General features: G+C 34.1%; 5 protein-coding genes across 6 annotated transcripts; 3 read left to right on the top strand and 2 right to left on the bottom strand.

Moving 5' to 3' along the window:
* Positions 1 to 769: 769 nt before the first annotated feature.
* LOC18039190 (60S ribosomal protein L35a-1) lies at positions 770 to 2,446 on the bottom strand. 2 transcript variants are annotated; one of them, XM_006429204.2, is made up of 4 exons: positions 2,335 to 2,446; positions 1,987 to 2,251; positions 1,849 to 1,891; positions 770 to 1,005 (listed from the first exon to the last, which is right to left on the bottom strand). In XM_006429204.2, exons 1-3 carry the CDS (start codon positions 2,364 to 2,366, stop codon positions 1,850 to 1,852), a joined length of 339 nt encoding a protein of 112 aa, XP_006429267.1. In that variant the 5' UTR covers positions 2,367 to 2,446; the 3' UTR covers positions 770 to 1,005; position 1,849. The 2 variants fall into 2 exon arrangements, with proteins under 2 accessions (XP_006429267.1, XP_006429268.1); XM_006429205.2 differs by having other exon boundaries at positions 770 to 1,002.
* Positions 2,447 to 5,368: 2,922 nt separating this feature from the next.
* On the top strand, positions 5,369 to 8,752 carry LOC18039189 (protein SSUH2 homolog). Its single transcript, XM_006429203.2, has 7 exons — positions 5,369 to 5,599; positions 5,697 to 5,903; positions 6,006 to 6,081; positions 6,824 to 7,155; positions 7,372 to 7,513; positions 7,827 to 7,952; positions 8,081 to 8,752. Exons 1-7 carry the CDS (start codon positions 5,578 to 5,580, stop codon positions 8,460 to 8,462), a joined length of 1,287 nt encoding a protein of 428 aa, XP_006429266.1. The 5' UTR covers positions 5,369 to 5,577; the 3' UTR covers positions 8,463 to 8,752.
* A 6,959-nt stretch (positions 8,753 to 15,711) lies between these two features.
* LOC18038889 (O-fucosyltransferase 19) lies at positions 15,712 to 19,512 on the top strand. The gene is made up of 8 exons (XM_006429202.2): positions 15,712 to 16,536; positions 17,222 to 17,294; positions 17,394 to 17,464; positions 17,548 to 17,636; positions 17,734 to 17,866; positions 17,963 to 18,195; positions 18,273 to 18,749; positions 18,841 to 19,512. Exons 1-8 carry the CDS (start codon positions 15,967 to 15,969, stop codon positions 19,094 to 19,096), a joined length of 1,902 nt encoding a protein of 633 aa, XP_006429265.1. The 5' UTR covers positions 15,712 to 15,966; the 3' UTR covers positions 19,097 to 19,512.
* Positions 19,513 to 20,724: 1,212 nt separating this feature from the next.
* LOC18038888 (fructokinase-like 1, chloroplastic) lies at positions 20,725 to 22,976 on the bottom strand. The gene is made up of 2 exons (XM_006429201.2): positions 22,151 to 22,976; positions 20,725 to 21,738 (listed from the first exon to the last, which is right to left on the bottom strand). Exons 1-2 carry the CDS (start codon positions 22,946 to 22,948, stop codon positions 21,046 to 21,048), a joined length of 1,491 nt encoding a protein of 496 aa, XP_006429264.1. The 5' UTR covers positions 22,949 to 22,976; the 3' UTR covers positions 20,725 to 21,045.
* A 202-nt stretch (positions 22,977 to 23,178) lies between these two features.
* Positions 23,179 to 24,430, top strand: LOC18038376 (protein transport protein yos1). The gene is made up of 2 exons (XM_006429200.2): positions 23,179 to 23,324; positions 23,872 to 24,430. The coding sequence occupies exon 2, from the start codon at positions 23,876 to 23,878 to the stop codon at positions 24,107 to 24,109; it is 234 nt and encodes a 77-aa protein (XP_006429263.1). The 5' UTR covers positions 23,179 to 23,324; positions 23,872 to 23,875; the 3' UTR covers positions 24,110 to 24,430.
* The last annotated feature ends 14 nt before the right edge of the window (positions 24,431 to 24,444 follow it).

Genomic DNA, 24,444 nt, shown 5'->3' with positions numbered 1-24,444 from the left:
ATCTTCAGGTATAAGTGAATTGTTGGTTTACTGCCAAGAAAATTGGGTATTTACTATTATACTTCCACTCTTGACAAATATTTTAACCGGTTACCCAAAAGACATCACAAAAAGGATTAACCCGGAACTGATACCATTGCTTGAACAAAGACCTTGGTAATTTGGTACGACCCAATATAATGCGAAAACTACAAAAGCAGTCAAAGTGGTACTTGCTTTAGAGCTCAAAAGGGCAATGATTTTGTTTTGCGTACTTCCATAGAACAGCCTCAAAGCTCTAGAACCATGAAACCACATTTGGCCTACAAAGACCAGAGTCAGACAAAAAAGAAGCCAATGGAAAAACCAACAAGTCACTTCAACTCCGGCTCACATTAATTATGTTAGTGATTCTATTTCACCACGGCAATCATTTAGACCGGGACTTGGGAAGCTGAAACCAATAGCAATATTTAGAGATCAACTTCTCCAGTCTGAATATCACCATATGACTTTGAAGATAGCCTCACAATTCAGAACAGGTACTGTTTCCAAGTTGATATACTGCTTTTTTTTTTCTTGGCTTTCCTAAGATATAACCCCACCAGACATGAAAAATCTCTTTTAAAAACAAACAGAAATCAATATCTCCCTACAGCTATATGAAATACCAATTTTTGGCATTTCGATAAAAACGAAAGAAAACAGAACCATTCTACACCATACAATTGAAACCAACATATTAAATATGCAGTTTTAGAGACATACAGCATTTATAGATGCACCAAAAGGAAGGTAAATGATAAAGTAACTTCATATCATGATAAGAAAAATTCAAAACAAAAAACTAAGCATTAACATTAAAATTAATGTTCCAAAATCCACACTAACAGTAGCAAAAGCCAAAACATCTAGCCAGTATAACTCCCAACTCCAAAATCTTGCAACATAAATGTTAAGCGAATAAATCCCAAATTCAGAAGGCACATTTCACTTGTTGATCGAGTAGCTTCTCGAACCATGCTGCTGCAAGCCAAAAGAACAAAAACCAATGTCAGACGTAACCAATAAATCTGAAACTTTCAATTGCTGAGAATTAGCACTCCAATGACCAGGGATGCTAAACCTCCACAAATACTAACCATCAAATCAACATAAGGAAAACAAACAGTTTCAATTCTCAACCATATTTCACCAATTAAACAAAGACGCTAAATGTGAATCCTCAAGTTCAAAATAAAGATTTCTATTTACTTCTAATTTTCTTGAAAAACAAACCTCATTTCATAATCCTTGCTTTCTAATAGCAGACGTGTTAAAAAAAGATTGATCCATTGCGTTGATTCGTTCCAATTCATTAATTAAATCAGGTAGAAATATCAGAAAAAAATAGGAGAGCGTTGTTCTTTTGAATAGTTTTTCACAAACAAAGAAAAAGTTATCCTTTTTCCCCAGACTCAAAGGAAGAATTTTTTCTTTGCCGAAAGGGTTTAACTAGTCAAAGCATGCAAATAGAGACAGTAGAAAAATTACATAAACTTCAATATCTGAAGGATGATAAATGCCATTACTCGGTGAAAACTGAGCCCATAATACTACTGTGATTTCACCGCACATGCTGCTGACAGGCTAAGTCTAAGTAAGTGCGCACACAGACATAACAAGAATGGATATTCCTAAACGACAAATAAGATACAACGTCAAAAACAAGCACTAGTGCTATCAAAATCATACTAAAAAGCAAAGAACCATTTGCCTGAAAATTACACAAATTATCAGCTATATTCAATTACATATCAAGGCAACAATCCTATCTGTTAAGTCAAATGAAAAATAGACAATGCAGAATAACAGGCATTGTTAACATACCTCATATGTTGCTGGGATACATGAAAACCCTAACTCTATCTCCCTGTTTGATTGGGGAAAAAAAAAGCTCAGCAGTCAAATATACCTATCAAAACCCCACAAAAACAATGAATAAATTAATTAAATAGTTTATCGTACCATGGATTTGGGAGGGAGATTGGACTTGAACTTGGCGCGAACGACGCCGCTGTTACCGTGAGATCTGGCAACTTTTCCCCAAATACAACGGTAGTGGGATCCGTTCTTCTTAGTCTTGGCCTTGTAAATGTAAGCCAAACGCTTGCCGCAGTACCACGCCACCTCTTCCTTTGTGTTCACTCCCTCGACCTGAATCAGTGATGTGTTTGGATACTGGTTTGATTTTGACCTTTTGTATCCCAGAATTGTTCCTCGAACATAGAGTCTGCGAAGAGAAAAACAAACAAGTGTGATTGAGCTTTAAGAAGCTAATTGGACGGAATCAGAAGTTCGAGAGAGGTGGCGGACCTGACGCGCTCGCCTTGCCTGCCCTTCACCATTGTTTATGATTGAAGCTCTGCCCACCTGCTTGCCGCCTGAGTCTGCAAAGAAGAAACCCTAGTTGGAGGACTTAAGGGATGTGCGAAAAGTCGTGTTTATATCCGAAAGGGAAATTATACGATGTGGGCGATTGTATAATGTGACCTATGTATGGTGATGTAAGGTTTTGTACACGTGGACAATCTTGGATAACAATGGAAATGCAGTAAAACTACTTTCGGACACTCATAAGGACGTTGCAGCCTAGCCTTGTCCTCATAAGAATTATGATGAGTGCCAATTTTTTTCTTTTTTTCTTTTTAAAGGAAATGCCAAAGGTTAATAACTTATATTTACAAAAATTCTTCTTTTCGAAAAATATAAAGTATTGCTTTGTTTTACAATTCATCTTGTAGTAAGTGGTAACGTCACGTGGTATTGTTCAGTTAATTCTTTTTTTTGAAAAAAATAAAGTATTATTTTATTTTACAATTTATATTGTAGTAAGCGTTAATATCATGTGGCGCTGTCTAATTAATTCATAGTTTAAATATTATTCATAAAAAGTTATAGAACTTTAATATGTATTAAAGTATTCACTATATAGTGGACATTAGTACTCATTAGATCATGTTTTTATTTTGCATGTGTTATTGAATTTCTAAAATTAGCTTAATAGAGAGGAAAAGACGAAAAAAAAATGAAATACAAATCATTTTTTTTCTTTCCATTGCATGACATTTTACTAATTTAGTTTTTTCTTTATGTAAACTATATCAAGATTAATTATTTTTGTTGCGTTATTGAAACTAGAAATAAATAAATTATAAAAAACCAAAGATGAAGGTAGTGTTGTAATTTATAAATTTAATCCTAACAGCGGCATTTGCTTTTTTATCTTAAATCTGAATAGAGTTAACTTAGTTTGAATTATGAATAGAACTGAATGTCTGAATCTGAACCATATATTTATTTTTCTTGTTTGAATCCTTAAAAATAAATATTAAGTTGTTTTTTTAACTTAAAAAACTGAAAACTAATATTTTTATATTTATACCCTTACAAATTATAAATGTTAAACAAATAATAAAAGTCTTAAGTAATATAAATAAGATAATAAATTATCATAACATAAATCATATTTAATTTAATACAACTCTTCAATATTCTATATTATATATGTTAATTAATTTTATTATAGTTTATGATGTTTTTATCTGAAAAATATTCATAAAGAATTATGAAGATAAATAATGCTAATTTTTGAAGAAAATAAATAGATAAGAATAATAATAGTTTACCACTATATATTATTACAAGTTCTATAGAGGTGAGTAGTAATGCTAATTATTAAATTTTATTTAGGTAAGGATAAAAGTTAATCAATTGATAGGGATATTTGGAGAACATCTTTTAATAATATCATTAAGACTTTTTAGATTAAGTAAAAAACTAAAAAAAATACCTTAATAACTTAGTGACTTAATGATTGAAATTTTTCATTAAGTTGAAAAAACAAACATACTTAATGATTTAGGGGTGGTTTGTTTTTTGTTTTTTTCTTAATGACTTAATTTGCTTAATTTTAATTAGTTAAGTGAGTAAGTCTGTTTGTTTTTTCAACTTAATGAAAAAATTTTAGTCATTAAGTTATTAAACTATTTTTTTTAGTTGTTTGTTTAATCTAAAAATACTTAATGATATTATTAAAAGATATTCTTTAAAATATTCCTATCTAATTAATTAATTTTCATTCTCACCTAAATAAAATCTAATAATTAGCATTATTACTCATCTTCTATAACCTATGATAATATGTAGTGATAGACAATTATTATTTTTATCTTTTTATTTTCTTTAAATTAGCATTATTTATCTTCATAATTTTTTTATAAATATTTTTTATATAAAAACATCATAAACTATAATACAATTGATAAACATATACTAATATAAAATATTAAAGGGTTATATTAAATTGAATATGATTTGTGTTATGATAATATATTATCTTAATTTATATTCTTTGAGATATTTATTATTTGTTTAACATTTTATAATCTGTAAGGGAACAAATGTTAAAATACTAGTTTTTAGAAAAAAAAACTTAATATTTAGTTTTAGCAATTCAAACAAGAAAACAAACATATTATTTAGATTCAAACATTTAGCTCTATTTAGAATTAAGACAAATTCAAGTCTATTCAAATTTCAAATAAAAAGAAAAGCCACATTAACTGATTAAAATTAAGTCAATTAAGTCATTAGTTTAAAAAAAAAACACACGGCTTGTTATGATTATTTTGATATTGGTTATTAATATAAAATTTTCCAATTTAATTTGAATTATAACATAGAAATTATATGTTAATTTTTCATTAATTATTTCAAATTTTTTAATTAAACACCTTTTAAAATTAAAAAGATACGGAAGTGAGTAAATTCCAAATCAAATTTTTAGCGTCGTGCCTCTTAAGGGTTCAAATTTATATGTTTAACCAAAGAAGTAAGATACTTTGAAAATCACTCGTTAAATTCCTAGGGCCATTCAATAATTATTTCAATTATGCTATAATTCATTAAAAAAAAAAGTACGAATGATTAACGGTAGGCCTTCTCAAAATTATCACAAAAAAAAAACATTATAGTTTCAGGAAAATATGGAAGGTTACAATTGTAATCTTTAGTTTTTTTTTTTAATTCTTATAAAAACTAAAATTAAGATTGTTTTTGTTCGTAATTTTATTTTATCTTATTTTTTGAACGATAACATAAAGAATTATCAAAACCCATCCAGTTCTGGGCTCCTCTTAGAGATGTGGAAGGCTTTTTCCTCATTGGGCCTCAAACCAGGCTCAAGTTCACTTGCGTAACCCAAACCAAAACAAAAGATGATAAAAATGAAAATGGCCTTAGTTCGAGACACGAGACTGCCACGTAAGCTCCACAATCGCAGTTAATTCAACCAAGTCGCGATCAGTTACCTCAGCAACAACTAAACTGCGTTGGTTTGGATTAACGACGAAGGGATTATAACAAGAACAAGGAGAGAGGCAATGATAGTGATGATACAATACAAATATTAGCAACGTGTGGACCCCACTCCAAAATCTCTCATATGATGGTGCGACAAAATTTTGACTCCATCGCAAACTTAATCCCTAAGCAAATCGTTCAGCATTATTATATTGTCGTTTAATTTTCTGAATCCTCCATCGAACTCGGACAAATATGGAGCAGCCTCTACTCTCCGGTAAGCTACACTCGGCGGATTCCATTTTTAATTTTTAACTTTTGAGAATTTTCATGAATTGACATTATTTTTTATTTGTTGACACTGAATAATGAAGAGAAAAGAAGTGAATCGGGAGGGAAAGAGAGCGGAAGATGGAGCTCGTACGAGCACGTGGGAAGAACAAATTCTTTCATTCCAACCGCCTCCTTGGCGGGAACCGAACTCAGCGTTGAAGAAATCCGATCGGCTTCTGGTTTCTCTGGTCACTATCCGCCGTCCATTCACGCTCCCTTGATCAGTTCTCCTGAGCCCGATCCTCACCGTGCGTGGTGCATCGAAACTCTCCATTTTTATTTTAAAATGAGCTTCGTTATTTGTTTGTGTCCGCGTATTTTCATCCATTAGTGACGCGTGTCTCTTGCAGAGCAAGCTATTGTGCACCAAGGTCAAGGCGGTTACTTTGGAGGGGATTATCGTGCAAAAGCTAATGAATTTCAGGGGTAACGACTAATGACGGATTGAATTACAGTTTAATTAGTTGCAATTGTTTTGTCATTTGGGGTTATACGCCTGTTGTTTGATATATTTTAAGCATACATTGTGCTTGTTCTTGTGCTGGTTTGTTTTTGTTTTTCTTATTTTGGCCTTATGGGACCTTGTTTGTTGAAATATTATCCTGATAATTTTGGAAAAAGTTCAAAATTTGATGCCATCGTACAGTAAAAGGAAAAAACAAAAGGGGAAAAATCAAATTGTATTCCACTTTAGTATTAATTAGTTACATAGAAGAAAGCCTACTTATGATATAGCATAAACTTTGTAAATGAAAAGGGCTGCTGTAGTTTGTTGTTGGAGGATATCATGATTTGATATGATATTGTTCTTCTTGTGCCACAACGCGAAGTTATTAAGAGTTTTAATCAGCATTTTTCCTGTTATCTAGTTTTCTGTCTTCCAGATACCTAGTGAATGCAAGGATACTTTATTTCTTCAAAACGGGATGTTTCTAATCTGCTTCAATGATAACTTTTGAGCCTTGATTTTCATCCCTCAGAAAACAAAACATCCACGTGCTATTTTTTTAAGTTTTATTGTTTAGTCTCTATTCATGCGCTTTTTTATTTATGGAACTTGATGAGCATTTCACTATGTTGCAAACTTCTGACATCAGTGAAACAAATTTTAGAGGGCAAGAGAAAATCAAAATGGAGCCTTTCAGTTAAATAAATGATCTTTATGTAGGCAAATACTGGATGAGGTAGAGATAAGGGAGTTGCTCATTGATCATGTCGGTCATCGTTGCTGTTGGGGAAGTCGTCCAGCTCGAACATGGAAGATTCATGCCGTTGAAGATTGTAATGTCTATGTTGGAACTCTTGAGACATTCATAGAGGAGAGGGAAACCATAAATGAAACAGAACCTTACCTTGGTGGAAACATTGATGGGAAAGATAATGGGCCTGCACTAGGGACTTGGGAATTGGATCTAAGGTCACAATTCCCTGTTCTATTTGTACCTCATCAAGAAACACGAGTAAAAGTTCCTCGTTCTGAAACAATCAAGAAATGCCCTGGTAATTTTCCCAAAACTGTGGACTCTTTGTGGGATGAATAATATACTTTTTGGACATGAAGTTGTCCATATTTGTTTACATGTCATTTTTTACTGTCCTTCTCCTCTAGTTTCCTTTATTGCTCCAGTTATTAATATGACCTATTTCCTGATTAAAACCATACAAGTATTATTTGGTTCCCATGCTTAGATATTGCTTAATTGCATTAATTTGCAGATTGTGTAGGACGAGGAAATGCTGTCTGTCCTAGTTGCAATGCAAATCAAGAGCCTGAATATTATAAGGAAAAGCAGATGAGTCAGTGCTTCAATTGTTATGGAAGGGGTTTGATTGCTCATAAAGATGGGTCTGACACAATGTGAGCATTTTCCCATTGATCCTTTTGTTTGTACTGATCTCACACAGCATGTGTTGTCATCCTATGTCAAGCTCCAACATATTTATTATACAAATAAGTTTTCTTTAACCATGAATTATTTACCTGTTAACTACTGTATGTTGCATATAGCCAGTGATAAATACTGCAACTTGATAATGTAGGTTTTAAATTTTCTGACTGACAAGCACCATATGTTCTTAGATGGTGATTTCCCTGTCGTTGGATCTTTATATTTGGTGGCTGTCTCTAATGTCTTCTCTTCTACTGTTTTCTTTACTAATTATCTCTGCAGCTGTACGAAATGCAATGGAAAGGGAACAATTCCTTGTGCAACTTGTGGATCTCGTGGGTTAATAAAATGCAGGAAATGTGGTGGAAGTGGTTCTCTTTTGACACGCAGTTTTGCCATTGTTAGATGGTGAGTTTACAACTTGTCTTTATAAATAATGATTCCTTCCTGTTGAACACAGAATTTAGAAGGTATCTACATGCCTTAAGCTGTTGAACTACATACTTAGGGAAAAGGAATCATTTTTCTGTTAACAGGAAGACTCTGTCAACCCGAAAAGTAAGTGCAACCAGCGGATCAGGTTCTGTCCCAGATGAGGTTTTCCACAGAGCCAAAGGGGTTCAGTTGTGTAACACTCAAGCATACCAATGCTCTCCTGCCTTTTTTGCTGACTCTTTCTTTCTCAACAAGTTCTCTTCTGAAGTTATTGCAGAACGGGCTCATGTGCCTCCTACTGCCAGGATTATATGTGAGAGGCATACTATTTCTGTTGTTCCAGTAACTCGTGTCACCATGACTCAGCGTGGTCAATCCTTCAGTTTCTATATAATTGGTAATAGCAGAGAGGTGTACTTAAAGGACTATCCCTCTAGGTTTTGCTGGGGCCTCTGTCCTTGCTTGGAGTGGTTAAAATTGTAATTTGCTCAGATCCTCATCTTCCCAAGATTGAAGTCTTGTCATTTATGTGAACTGAAATTTGTGAGTTCTTTGCATGAGTGACGATAAGTTGCTGATTTTTCACCTTCCAAGAGATTGGGGCTGTAATTTTCTTATGCCGACAAGCTTCGGTCAGTTTGGACGACAAGATGTGCTTTTCTTTCCCTTTCTTGTGTTAAATGATGATGGTTGTAATTCTGTCAATCAGAGATTTGTATACTTACATGCTTTAGATTTCTTATGGGTTTATAAGAAACTTGCTTTTATATTTATCCCCTACACTCCGGTATTGTCTTGCCTTCTTATCCTTTCCTCCTATTTCTATTAAAGGTCTGGTGTTCTTCAATCCCATGTTTATATTTAAGTGAGAGTTAAAGGGCCGAAGTTGTCTCTTTCGTTTGGGCCAGAACAAATAAGCTGGCTGAATAAGTATGAGAATCCCAGTAACAAAATATAATAAATAACTGAAAGTGTAAAAGAAATCGAAAGAGATTAAAAAATATGGGATTCCGTACTATCATTGGTGGTTCTATATTACGGGTTACAAGGTTTCGTTAAAAACTTGTTACAGTGCAACGTTAAACTTGAGAAATCTAATAGAAAATATGAATTAGTAGAGACAATTTCGGACAGCAATGGAGTGTTACTTAATGTCTGATTGATATGGTTTTTTTAAATAATTATAAATGTTTATTTAATCTCATAAAATCTTATTAAAATTTTTGTTGTTGTTTGGCTATGTTTTTTGTAGAGTTTTTAGAGATTAAATAAGTTATTTTGTCTCTAATAATAAAAACTCAAAGTTTAGGAATTTGGGAGTAGGGGTTGAAAAGTTTATTTTTAAAATATTAAAATTTCTAAATATCTTTTACTTATTTGATAATCTCATTTCATTCCTTTTATAACATAACTGTAAAAACTTACTCATTAAAATAAGTTTATAATTTTTAATTAAAAACTCTTCCCAACAATCAAACAACTAATTTTTTTGGTAAAAACTCTATTTATTAGAATTGACAAAAAAGCCTAAGTTGGTTTTTAATAAAAAAATCTTTTCGACAATCAAACAATTAAATTTTATGATAAAAACTTTATTTATTAGGATTTACAAAAAAGTTGAGGTGTCTAGTTCATGCCCACGGCCGTAAAGCCCAGCTGCGTGGATTGGGCTTGAATATAGGCTAAAAAATATGAAATCCACATAGATTGAGTTTGAATAAGGGTATAAGAAGCCATAACTTTTTAATTTTATAAAAGAAATATCAAATTACAAAAAATCAAAATATTAGATTAATATGTTTTTTTAAATTAATATATGTGATTTATTATGTTTTGTTGCTAAATTTTTTATGTATTAGATTATTATTATTAATTTAAATATTTTTTACTTTATTAAAAATTTATTTTAAAATTAATGTAAGGCACACGCTTGGCCCAAGCCCGGTCCGTCTAATTTTGGACGGACTAAAAAGTTTGAGTCTATTCTCAATAACTTAGGCCTTGGCCTGGATTAGAAAAAGTCTGGCTCAAATTCTTAACTACCAACTCGACTATTTATTTATATAAACTCTACTAGCAAAAATTCTACTTAAATAAATTTTATTTCAAAAAATATGTACGGAGCCTTAAACCTAATAACCGAAAATCCGGCAGTTCCAGCTGTTCCAGCCAGCATACAAAGATTTTTTTTTTTTTGTGCCAGTGGTTTTCACAATTGCGGCTGTTGAACACGCCAAATCTCAATTTGGTACGGACGGTGGAAACGGAATGTTTGATATGTGCTGTAGCCACTTCAAATAATCACATCCCAACTCCAAGTTTAAGTCATTCCACACAAACTTAATTACGCGTGGACCCCTTGTTAATAGTTACATAGTTTTGACGTCATTTATGGATGTGCATTTGATTCGGTTTCAATGAGTAAATTATGACAATTTGATTTCGACAGTAAAAACACCAATGATTCATAATGTTTGAACCAGTTGGTTTTTGTTTACTTTGATTTGAAACTGATTCGAACGACCAAATCAAATGGTTCACATAAAAAAAAAAAAAAACTAAAAGTATAATCTATTGAAAATAAAAAATAAAAAAATTGAAACCTTAGCTTGCATTAGTTTAATATCGAAGTTATTTGATTCCTGACACAGTTGAGGTACTGATATTGACATATGTGATTATTAATGTGATAGCGTATACTTTGTTTTCTTTTATTTAATTGTTGGTACTTGGTTAATAGCTCATTTTGAGAGATAATGTAAATATTGTGAATGTAGAAGTTTAAGGATCAAGAAATGACGATTGGGAGATCGCTCATTGGCAATAAAATTTTAAAGTTTTTTTTCTTTTTGTAATTTGTACTATATTTCTTTACTATTATTTAATATGTTGCTTATTGTTTGTGGATTTATGGACTTAAGATTGTTGTTGTAGGAATAGTAAATAATTACTATGCCATTTTTTTTTATTAAATATACATGATAAAATTACTCTAACTAAACAAAAAAAAACCAAAACCAACCATAAAATCGAATCAAAACTTCAATTTAATTTGATTCTAGTGCTTGATTTGCATTTGGTTCACAAAATCATGAACTAATTAATTTCGATTTGGTTTAGTTTTGAGCCTGAACTAAATTAAGCCGAATAGTGCCCACCTCAAGAACCATCATGTATAAGTTAGAATTATGGGTCACACAATTTTGTGAGCTTTCAAACCTTTGCTTAAAAAAGTTAATAATGTCCCTATATTGATCCCTTTCATCTATATTTTATTATCACAATTTTTTTAGTAGCCACATATGTATCAAATACGAGTAACATGAGTAAGTTGAGCCCTTATTGGTATTAATTTAAAAGAATTTCACTATTAAGGTTAGCTTATTGCGTCTTAATTAATTTTTTGATCAATTCAATACTCATCTACGTTAGTCTCTTTGGACTTAGTAGTTTTTAGTACCATCATTAAGCCTTTTTATTTATTTATTTTATTTTTTGCCCCCTAACAAACTGAAATGGATATATACTTGACTTGACAATAAGAAAAAGGTTGGCACGATGAGAAGTTGGATGTCAATAAGCACCATCTCTTTTAATTTCTCAGAAACCAATCAAAAAGCAACTTTAGGTCAAGTTCCAATATTAGCTTAATTAGTATAAGCGAAAACGGAGACATCAACTCCCACTAGGCTCGAAATATATATTGGTACTTCATCAGCAACCTCAAATAATAATAATAACAACAGCCCTCTCTTCCAAATTCCATCTCACCTAATGAAGCATTGATCGATTACTAAATTTGACTTGACTAGGTCTTCCCTTCATTGGTCCCCATGTCAACCATTACCAACAACACCCTCTTCATTTTCTTTTTGTTGCCTAACACGACCATTCCTCGTATCATCTTATGCCACTTGTTCAAGAATAATGCTTACAATTTTTTTTTTTTGGGGGGGAAAAAGTCACATTAAAATTAAAATTTTCCCCTAATAATCTTTATTAGGTAGCATCAACCTATCATGTGCATATATACAAGGACCGCAACACAACATCCTTTGTATTAGAAAGAAAGGTCAACATTAAGCGTAACTAATTTATTATATGTAATTAGTTTTTATATATGTATTTCGTAATTTTAGTAATTTTTACTTTTTTGTATGAAATTAATTTTAATTTCAAAACCGTGACCCCACCAAACACGCCAAGCCTAACAAAGTTAACAAAAGAACAGAGAACGTGCCAGCTTTCCACTCCGCTGAGATTCGCTTCTCTTTCTCTCCGCGTTGAATTATCATCGTGTGATGGATCGATCACTCTCTCTTATCGTTGGCACGGCACCGCACCTTCTCGTTTGATCCGGTGCATTGCAGCTCACGATATTCTCCTGCTCCCTACCCCGAACGCCAATAAAACCGTACGCCTGTTTGCATTCAATGATTGCACAACGGCACAACCGACAAAGTGTTCATCGAGTGATGTGCATGTTGGCGTGCACACACGGAATCGTCGCCCCGCGGGGGTGTATGCATGATTAGAATCCAACGGCTAGGAGAATTATAAAAGAGGAATTAAATAATAATTAGGCTACTGGAGATGTCAGGTGTGACAAAACAACGGACGCAGATTTCGAGAAGCATGCCACGCGTCCTTTCACTGTCAATTTTCTAAAAGTACTCTGACAGAATTTGAAAGAGATACGTACGGGCAGAAGAGGTCAAAAGATTAAGCGACGGCAAACGAAAACAGTTGGATCGAGGAACGGTCCACTGTACTGCTACCACCGAACTCTTGCCATTGGTCTATATTTATAAGATGTTTTTTTTTTTTTTTAATTGCAAAAATAATTAATCACGTGACAATTATTGTTCAATTTAATATTGGATTTTTATTTTTATTTTAATAAGAACTCATCACTCAACAAGGATTTTAATGTCAAGTGAATTCTAAGAGGGTTGGAGATCTTCCCGTGATTTGAACATATCATGATATAATTTTGATTTTTTGGTGTACAATTAAAACACTACTTTACCCTGAAACCTCTCAAAATATTGTTGTATTCTTTTTAAATGAATCCAATAACAAAAAGATCATTTATCTAAAATTCTTTTACGGTAGTTAATAGAGTCAACATAAAAGTGGTTAGTTATATAAAACTAAAACTTGAAGTGTTTTTAAGAATTTTATTAAAAACTCACGATGACTATTTATTATAGACATTTTTAAGGTGATTGAGGGATAATTTTTCTTTTATTTAATTCAACTATACATCAATACATGTCATTTGTATACTATATTATTATTATTATTTTTTTTGAAAAGATGGTTGTATATCAACTACTTTTAGAATAGATGTCTAAAACTTTCACTCTAATATAGCACGTTATACCAGTTAAATCACTTGACCTATCAAAACGAGCGACAGATAGATATCTAAAAACTTTGACTTTTACATCATAATAAGAGATTAGTAAGACCACTTAACTCTAGAAGAACCTTATTGATAAAGATCCACCATTAATGTTAAAAAGACAAATCTCAATAGAAATTTCATTACGCTGTGTGGCATGACAGTTGGGATTTCTTAACTACATTCTCATGGAGTATCGGGTAAGACTGCTCGGTTTTCTTGCAAAAAGTGCTTTTGCTCGAATCGCTACTTCTCACCTCTCAGCAACCTAATCGTGTTGGTTTCCTCACTTTAAACATTTTCATGTGACCATATTTGTTTACTCTTTCACGATAAGGAAAAATTTTGGAATCACATGCTTCTGTTGCTCAAGCTTAAACTCTCAACACAACATTTTAAGCTAAAGTTTCAAGATTTTAGTGCCCCCCCTCCACTCCACCTCCTCCTTCTGGAGATGAATCATCTTGTGTCATACTTATCGTTACTTCTAATTGTGGCTGGATTTAGTTTTACACAATTGACCTTGTTTGCAGAGTTCAAAAGACAAATCAACACAAGATTACAATTTGAAAAAAAAAATATAATCTAAGAATCTCTACCTTTACATGTCTCGAGGTAATTAAAAAATATAATTTACTGGGATTTAATACACTGAATAATATTTTTCTATATCGTGAAGCAACCCAATAATATTATATTACTCAACGTGTGTTTAAAATGTTTCTTCATCCAAAAGAAAATAGAAAGATTAATGGCTCTTAAAAGGTGTATGTCAATTATTGTTGAAATTCAATTTTTATTTTTTAATTTTCTACCCTGAAAATACTCTCAAAATACACTGGTAAGCTGAATGAGGTCATGATAAAATTAAAATTTTATTTTAATTTTCATTATGCTTCAGTTTTACTTTTTCCTTGTGAAATGCCCAAAATTAAGGTAATTGAATTTGTAATCTAAGAAATGAATTTGTAATCTAATAAATTAATCAATATACTACCAAATATTCTTGACTTTCAAATGAGTGACTTTTTTTTTCGGGGGGGTCTTTTGTCTTTACTTCTAGCCGCTAGGTTTGAATCCATAAATTTATATGAATATGCATTTCTATTTTCTTTTCTATTTACGTGTCCTAGTAATTGAACATAAAAAATAAAAAAAAGGAAAAAAGATTAAGTTTCAGTAATGCTTCTTTGATAAGTTCATGCATGTTTGGCGGTACTGATTCGAATTGGAATTCAAATCCATTAATTTTTTTTTTTAGATGAACTGGACAACTTTATAAATAAATAAAAAAAAAATAGCAGCTCAAGCAAACCAAATTCATTACACCAATTAAAAAACCATTACCAATTAATTATAAAAGAAGCAAATTGAGTTCTGGTACATTTATTAATTTCCTTTGATTACAAAATCAAGTTTATCCCATCAACTTCTTTAATGTTTTGTCTAGTCACATAAAAAATGATGTGATAATGATTTCTTCACAAATTTATACTAAAATGTTAGAAATACTAATTTTCAGACTTTTTATTAACGTAATAATAATTTCACCACATTTAAAAAGGAAGAATCATCAAGATTTCCGATTTAAATTTGCTAGCTCGTGTTCGTCCATGTTCAAAATAAAACTTGTGTTCGCATTAAATTATCAAATGTTTACCCAAATATCTAAAAACATAAGAAAAGAAAATTTCAAATTACACCCATTTGTACAGAATCGAATCGTTATACTTAGACCATTAATTATATTGTTTCAAATATATATACATATTGTTTTGTCATCAAAGGGACAATTTATTAGTTTGTTAGGCCTCTAAGCTCTCATCTCTTACAATGGTAACAGAGACTGAATATAGTAACTAAAAAAAGATTGAGGGCATAATTGTGGAAATGCCTTAGAATTAAGACCAATTTATAAAAAAAATAGCCCTCTTCATTACAATATTATTTTTAATTTTGACAATAAAAAAATGAGCATTTGAAACACGCATACACGATACTCTTGAATAATCTATGGGAGCAATGACCTACGAGTAATGAACAGATTGACATCTCAAGCATAATTAAAGTAATAAGAAAAAAATAATGAACAGATAAATTTAATTAATCGTTTGAGTAGTTTTTTTCAAAACACACTACCCAAAAGTAAAAAAAAAAAAAAAAAATTTATTATGTATTTTTTTTTTAATAAAAAAATTGGATTAAGAAGAACAGTTAAAAGAAAGAAGTATCCGAGTAAAGTTCCAACGTTAGTCAGAGGCAGAGACTGCGTCACACTATAAATAGAAAAGAAAAAAAGAGCCAACCCAAACACAAACACCAAATACCAAAAGCAGATCGCAAGCACATGTCACATATCATATATACGCAGTTACATTCGTTCCTTTGAAGCTTCAATTTCGGGGCATTTCGAGTTTCGACACAACTCAACACAACTGACGGTTTCCCTCGCTTTCTCTCTCTCTCTCTCTCTCTTTTTTTTTTTTTTCTTTCCCCTCACTTTCCCGGAAAATAAAATTGGAAAGAAAAGAAAATTTCCCATTTTGTGACATTTCACGCGTATAATAAGTCCTGGGCCATATGTCTTCCGGTGCCGCCCTGAACAACAGCAACAACAACGACGACAACTCCAACTCAACAACGGGAGGCAATCTCAGTGTCCAAAAACCAACACGACGTCGCATTGCTGACTTCATAGATCACGTTGACAAGCTTCCGAATATTCCCTCTGACTATTCGTATTACATTTCCGACGAAGAAGAATCCAACAGCATCAACAACGCGAACAACAGCAGCAGCTTTAACGGCTCCTTCTCTGGGCCCCACGATCATTTCCACAATCATCAGGGGGTCAGGTGTCATCGTGCGCTGCGCAGGAAACTGTGCGCCTTCCTGCCGGACGCTTGTCTGGGGAAGAACATGGTCCGTAAGGTCATGGTCGTGCTCATGTTCATGGCTGTGGTTTCGGTGTTCGTTAAGGCTCCGGTTTTGAGTAACCGGTTTGACGTTAGCAGTAAGAGCAGAGTCAGGGATAAAGGCCTTGTTCTTGCGCGGATGTTTAAAGACGATTGGGCTTTTTCCCAACGCGTTGTTGCGGAAGATAATAAACAAGGACCCTCCATGCCCATCAGAGTTTTGGAGAAGATTTCTGTAAGTTTACTTTCTTTTTCGGTGCTTCTCTAGTCAATTGAAAGGAAACTTAAGAATGTTGCATTCTGTGTAAAAAGGTTTTTTTTTTTTTCAACATTTACTGCAGTTTACTACAAGTGGGTTGTTATTTACAACTTAAGTAAATCAAGAAATTGGGTAATTATTTGAATCTGTTTACAAATTTTTCCTTCTGCTTACTTTCCGTTTGGATGCCGAGAAAATGAAGGAAAAACTCTGCATCCTGAGTAATTGCGTAAAAGAGTTTTTTTTTTAAAAACCCTTTTAATTTTTTAATTTAAGATTATTTGGAAATGGGGATGAGATAATAATTTCTAATTTTTATATTGCTTAAAATTATTCTGTGTTCATATTTTGACTCACAAGAGGAGGTGGGTGGCAACTGGTGCATTGATTTTTATTTGGGGTGGCTACGGAATTCGCTGTTTATGGCTGCTTTCTTATGATTAGTTGGCCGTTGTGTTGCTTTCTTTCTTTTTCCGTGTTGATTCTTCGAGTGTGAACTTTCAAATAAAGTTGTCTTTGACTTTTCTTATTGGAATTTTCTGTCACTGTTTCACAAAATTTTATAATAGAAAAGATTTTGATCTTTTACTGATTGTGCTTTTTACTGTTGGTGATGCAATGTGATGGTAACTAGTTATGTTTTTATTTTATTGTTTTGTAGACTCCAGAAATTTGGATGAAACCCAACAGTGATAACTATTATCAATGCATAGCTCGACCGAAGAGTCAAATAAGTATGAGCCGTTCCATTTCTTCAGTTGTGTTTATATGCATCTTCTTGTTTGCTTGAGAGAATTTATTTCTGATTTTTACAAATTTGAACTTTCTTTTAGGTAATAATAAGAAGACTAATGGGTATATTGTTGTTCATGCGAATGGAGGATTGAATCAAATGAGAACTGGAGTAAGTTTAGCTCTTTCACAAAACTCATCATGTTTGATACTGTGATATTTTGATGCTAATTTATTTCATTGATTGAAATTCAGATATGTGATATGGTGGCTGTTGCCAAGATAATGAATGCCACTCTGGTTCTTCCTTTACTTGATCATGAGTCATTTTGGACCGATCCCAGGTATTATTCTCATTTCTAATTCATTTCGCGTTCTTGAAGATCCTTCTTCATTATATTACGCCTCCATTCTAATGATGAATTTCCCAAATTTTTGCAGTGATTTCAAAGATATTTTCGACTGGAGACATTTCATGAATGTTTTAAAAGATGATGTCAATATAGTCGAGTATTTGCCAACCCGTTACGCAAGGAAGAAGCCCCTACTAAAGGCTCCTGTTTCCTGGTCAAAGGTGTGTAAATATTAAATAATCTGAACTTTCAAATTGCAAGGCATTTTGTTGCTTTATCTCTATTTATCAATTGTATCTAAGATGCTACATTTGCAGGCTAGTTACTACAGAAATGAGATGGTCCCTTTGTTAAAGAAGCACAAGGTGATAAAGTTTTCCCACACCGATTCAAGGCTTGCTAATAATGGCCTTGCTGGCTCAATCCAAAGGCTCAGGTGCCGAGCCAATTACGAGGCTCTCCGCTATTCGAAGGATATCGAGGACCTTGGAAAAATTTTAGTTGATCGACTTAGGAACAATAGTGAGCCCTATGTGGCTCTGCACTTAAGGTATTATCAAAGTGGCATCTATTATTATTTTCTTAGTTATGAAGTTAAGAAGCTAAGTAGTCGAATGTTGATTGCAGATATGAGAAAGACATGCTTGCATTCACCGGCTGCAGCCACAATCTTACTGCTGAAGAGGCTGAGGATCTGAGGGTTATGAGGTATAATGTTAAACATTGGAAGGAGAAGGAGATAGACGGCATAAAGCGACGTCTCCAAGGGGGATGTCCAATGTCTCCCCGAGAAGCAGCCTTGTTCCTAAAGGCCTTGGGTTACCCTTCCACGACAACAATCTATATAGTTGCAGGGGAGATTTATGGCAGCAGTAGCATGGCAGCCTTCCGTGAAGAGTTTCCAAATGTCTTTTCTCATTCCACTCTAGCGACCGAAGAAGAGTTGGAGCCGTTCAAGCCGTATCAAAATCGCCTTGCTGCCTTGGATTATCTTGTGGCACTAGAAAGTGATGTCTTTGTTCATACATATGATGGAAATATGGCCAAGGCAGTGCAGGGGCACAGGAGATTTGAAGGATTTAGAAAGTCCATCAACCCTGACAAGTTAGTAACTTATCAAAGATTTTATTTTTATTTGTTACTGCAGGGTGTATTTATTTGCAAATATTAAACTGATATGATATCTTTATTTCAGGCAAAATATTGTTAGACTGATAGATCAGTTAGATGAGGGTGCTATATCTTGGGAAGAATTCTCTTCAGAAGTTAAGAGTTTACATTCAGACAGGCTCGGAGGACCATATTTGAGACAGCCGGGAGAGTCACCAAGACTAGAGGAAAACTTTTATGCAAATCCTTTTCCTGGTTGTATCTGTGACAGGTCTCAGGAGAGGGTTGCTGGCCTGAAACTTGATGAGAGGCTAAGTTCAAGAGCTGCATCGAAAAAATAAGGTTTTCGTAGGCAAGATTTTTTGGCTCATTCCATGGATTACTTGTGTCGACTGCTTATAAGGTGGCTGATTGTGTGAATTTTGGCCATTGAACTGCATTTTGCTCAGTCAAGAGACTCTAAGAGCTGCCAAAAGGATCAAGGAGATGGAGGCTCTCACCCGTTTTGAGAGTTATTGTTTTAGTTAGAGAGGGCCATTCCTGCAATTAGGAAAGCGGAGATGGTCCTGGATAATTCTGGGAAATATCAGATTACTGTACACTGGCGCAGAGAACTGAATTCCTGTTAGTTTATAGTATTCCATTTATTTATTATTCTTTTATTGTCAATATCATTCGTCAAATTAGGCTTCATTACAAATTTAAATGTAACATCATACACAGTACATAATAGAAAGTATCACGATTTCTCCAGATACCTTCTGATTCTTTGTAATCTCTTCTCACTTGTCGAACTACAGTGGAATGAAAGCAATTTCTCCATTACAGAGGTGCAAGGATTTCATCACACTAATGAGAGATTGATGACGGTCGCAGTCACACGGATAATTGTTTGGAATTTGACGTTCAAAATTGACAGGGGCCTAACAAGAATTAGCATTGAGTGTGGACTAAGTTCACATTAAATGGGAGACTTTCATTTGAATCTTATTGAACAAAGAAAACAAAGCAGAAAATTGCTTTTCACTTATGCGCCACAAAGCTGGCGGGTGACAAAAAATCACCATCAGACAGGCCCGAAGCAGTGGCCTGGAAAAAGCTACCCTTTGTGCTCACAAGAAAAGCAATAAAAAGTCTCTTTTACATTACAGACTTAGCGAATTTTTAGCAAATTTTAAAATATCAGCCGGAAAGCGAATCTTTTTTTTTTTTTAAATTTATCTTTAGGGTTAAGAAGTTTAGTTAGTTAACGAAAGTATAATTTATATTTAAATTTTTAACAAAATGTTAGTCCTTGTTATTATCTAAGGAAAAAGAGTTTTTAAAAATAGGTTTTTGTTTTGAGAAAACTATTAAGAACTCAATAAATTTTTTTGTTGAATTTTGAAAACTTCTTTTTAAATACAGCCTCTGTTACACTTGTTTTGCCAATAATATATTATTAAAAAAAGACGTTTTGGGCATGAGGCAAGAGTTTAAAAGTAATTTTATTAGCATGCTGTCAGACCCAGTTTTAACAAACTCTAAAATGTCAATTTTTGCCGAGGCAATTTCCTCTTTCACTTTCTTCTCCCTCTGTTTTAAACGTCTTTTCTCTTCTTTGGTAACCCAGAAATGCTTGTGTTTTGACCCAACTTATTGCTATTCATACTACCTAAGCACAAACAGGACGTAGCAGCAATCACTCTCTCCACTTCCTTTTACCACGTATAACTTCCCAGTATATAGGCCTTAAAGATAGCACCAACGGATCGTATGGCAGTTACTATCAATTCTCATATTAAGCAGAAAACTTTCAGAGTGCTCCTGGTTTCAATTACTGCAGAAGGTAATATGTCAGAAAAAAAGCAAATAAAGTTAGAAAAAGTGAAAAGGATTACATCACACAGCTACAACACTTAACGGCTTTACTAACATTCAGATGAGGACATGAATTTAGATGAGTTTCAGAACTTCTGCAACAAATATATGAGGAGAACAACTGAAGAATCTGCCCGTTAAAAGTATACATTGAAAACGTACAGGAGAAATTGAGAATTGGAGAGAGATGTATTTCAATTACAAAAAGAATGGTGTCTCGTTCATCCCTTGGCTACAAAACCCACAATATCAGCAAAGAGTCGTTAATCAAATGGAACTTCAAGATGAATAGGTTGAATCTCAACAAAGTTGATTAATGTACATGATGCAGCCTTTTATCCAGGAAATCCACCCCTTCTTAATTGGATACAAATTTTTCATAATCTGCCTGTGGAATTACATCATCATGATCCATATCTGTAACTCTTAACTACCACATTGAAGGTACATAGACCTGTTCTTTCAGATTTTGTGTTGCACTTTCTGTAGGAAAACCTCTGACCGCACCAATTGTCCACTGCGCTATGATCCCTGCTGCAACTGCAAAGCGAAGCTGCCTTTGCAATACATCTTGATTTTCAAACATCTCAGGGCAAGTCGTCAGCTTTCTCAAAATGGCAGCAACCACAGCATCACCAGAACCAGTCCTATCACAAGTGAAAGGTGTTATCAGCACATCTTCTGTTCCAACCACCACACCATCAAATGACGGGGAATAATAATGAATCCGAAGAGTTCCGTCAGTTACAAACAAAAATTTAAGTCCATCATGCCACAATGGAGAGATTTCCTCACGAGTATAATGATAATAATCCCGCCGGTTCTTAGTTTGTTCATAACTTTCCGCATAATATTGTGGAACATAATTTCTTTTCCTCTCATAACACTCTTCATCTAAAAGAAATTCCAGCTCTTGCCTTGACACCTCAATAACATCTGCCTCATTCCATGCTTTCTTAATCAGTTCCCTGGTCTCATCACGTGATTTCCACAAAGGCAATGGCAAATTTAAATCAAAAAATATAAGCCCTCCAAACTTCTTAGACCATTCAATTGCTTTAAGAAGTGTTGAACCCATTGTTGGTGACATCAAAACTTCAGAATTGAAGTGGAAAATTTTAGCCTGCAGTAGATTAGATAAGAAGAATTACACATTCAGTCAACAAACTAATTTCATTTCATTACTTGCTTTACAATTTGGCCCATCTAATTCCACCCCGTTCAACCATTTCATTCAAATTGTCCTCCCTTGAGGTGAGCAAAAAGATCATTTACAAAAACAAAAAGATCATAACTGCCGTACTTGTGCTTAAATTTGAAATCACACCATTAATATTTACCAACCAGTCAATAACTAGTGATCCTATTCCATAACAACATTCCCTTAAGCATTTCATATTCCAAAGGCAGGCATAACGTTTGTAACTGAGCATTCAATATTAAAAAAAAAAAAAAAAATTGGATCTTTTCAATCTACAAAATGCAATTCATTCATGTGACCTCAAACCTCAGACATAAATTTGTCAAATGTTTACCTCTTTGAGCACTGGCACGTTCAATTCAGAGCTCCGAAGCGAATCCTCAGCCGAATCTTTCACCGTCTCAGCCATCATCTTCCCATTCTCAAACTTAATCTTCATATACGTACACGCGGTCTTAACATTCTCATCAAACTTCACCGCGCGTGTCTGCACTCTCTCTTTATTCATCATCAAAACCAACTCATCGCCGAAGTCATCGGCGCCAACCTTCCCCAAGAACGCCGCCCTTCCGCCAAGCCTCACGTGGGATATCGCCACGTTGGAAGGGGGCCCACCTGGGGCCCTCACAAACTCCGGCGGATCCCACTGGACCATCTTCCACGTGGAGTAGATGTCCGGGTGCATCTGGTTGTCGTGCACTCTCACCGTCGGCACAAACTCTTTTTGTACGGCTCCAAAGCAGCATATTAGAGGAGGATCATCGAAAGGAAAGTCCATGTCGTCATCGTAATCCAATACGCCGTCGCTTAGTTCTTTCGTTTCTTTTTTGGTCTCAATTAAGCCATTCTCGACTTGGGTTTTCTTCGGACGCCCGGCTTTTTTCTTCGTCGCAGTAGCCGAAGAAGCTGATGTGGCTTTCTTCTTCCGGCCTCGGCGAGAGGGTTTCGGCGGTTCAACAGCTCCATTGTTGCCGTCATTATCATCAAGAGTAGAAGCTTTTGGTGGGCTTAGTAAATAAAAATAATGTGGCTTCAATCTGATTTTGGGTTTTAAAAATTTCGTTGTTTCGTTAGGGTTCATAAGAAGTGGAGAAGAGTAGTGAAGGTGAGGAAGAAGAAGAAATGTCGCCATAGTTAAAGGGTTTATCCAGGGGTTTCTTTCTTTGTTTGGCTTCTAAAATTTTTTATCGGGTTGTAATTATTGGGCTCGGTTGTCGAGTCGGGTCAATAGTTGTCATTAGATCCAACGGCTGATAGCTGGCAGGCTGCGTCATCATGAACGAATTTGAACCGTTGGATCAAAAGTGTTCTCTAAATGCTGACAGCATTGAAATTAAAATTAGAACATTTTCCTTCATTCGGCTTTGCTTGAGAAAGAGGTTCTCTTCTCTGGTGCTGTCGTTTTCTATTTGATGAAATCAGAAAGGGTTTAATTCTGAGTTCTTCCGTTGAGAGGAAAGCCGTTTCTTCTTTGAAATTATCATCTTCTGGGTTAAGTTTTGTTACTGGTGAGCATCTTCCTATGATCTTAATCTTGTCGTTTGATTTTGTTTTCAAGTCGTAATTTCATGTCGGTTCAATTCTTATTCATATTGCTTGTGCAGCAGATTAAAGCTTTACATTCAAGATTCTTTAGTATTGCAACCACACCCACTGACCTACTTGTTGATTGCTTGCAAATTGATGCCTGAATCCATACGCTCATTATTTACTGTTTTGTGAATCTTTTTAGGGTCAATTTGGCTTTAAATCTCACAGACCATATCAGTTCATGGTCCATTTAGTTTGATAGCCTCAGTAGGACATATATGTTGCTTTTTGATTATCTTATGTTTTTGGGAAACGAGTAGAATTTGAAATTTTTTTCCCCTTTTTTCACAACTCTTTGACGAACTTGCCATATGTACCGAATTCAGAAGTTTGTTCTTAATGAAACTTGGAGTTTTGAAAATGTTCTAATGTCATGCGGGCCTGACCTGGCCTGACCCTCTTGTGTGTTGGATTTTAAGCTAACGTGTCTATCCAAAACTGAGATATCAGCTTCTTTTCATGCAGAAGAATGGGTTTCTGGACTTTTCTGGAAGGCCTTCTGCTTTTGGCTAATGCATTCGCGATTCTAAATGAGGATCGCTTCCTAGCCCCAAGAAGGTGGACTTTGGCAGAACTGCAAGCAGGTGGAAGAAATACACTAAAAGGGCAGGTCATTGGGCTTATACATGCATGCCAGTTCATGAGACTGCCGCTTATTCTTTTGAATCTCGTCACTATCATTGTGAAACTGGTTTCTGGATGAGGTTGAAGAGGATGAAAGAAAATCAAGGTCTGTGGTAGGCCATTGATCTTTGTACATTGTGATGTTGTCAGGAAATCTCGTGCCCTCAAAACAAATGTGTGGTATAATCAGGAAACTATGTCAAAATTATGACTCCATAGCATACGAAACTGAATATAGTCTTCAAAGTGTTTGCTTACTTTCATTGCTCTTCTTTTTTGACTTTTTTGATATTATGAACATGGTTATCCAACCATTATTGTAGTTTTTTTTTCCTTTATTTATTAGAGCTGATGTTCTGTAACATGGATTTGGTAATCGGGATTAGATGCTGTTCCTTAATTAGTTTCATTGAG

Source organism: Citrus clementina, unplaced genomic scaffold (assembly GCF_000493195.1).
Source record: "Citrus clementina cultivar Clemenules unplaced genomic scaffold, Citrus_clementina_v1.0 scaffold_6, whole genome shotgun sequence".
Classification (NCBI taxonomy): domain Eukaryota; kingdom Viridiplantae; phylum Streptophyta; class Magnoliopsida; order Sapindales; family Rutaceae; genus Citrus; species Citrus x clementina.
Note: the sequence above shows the minus strand (reverse complement) of the source record. Positions and strands in the feature narration are given on the sequence as shown.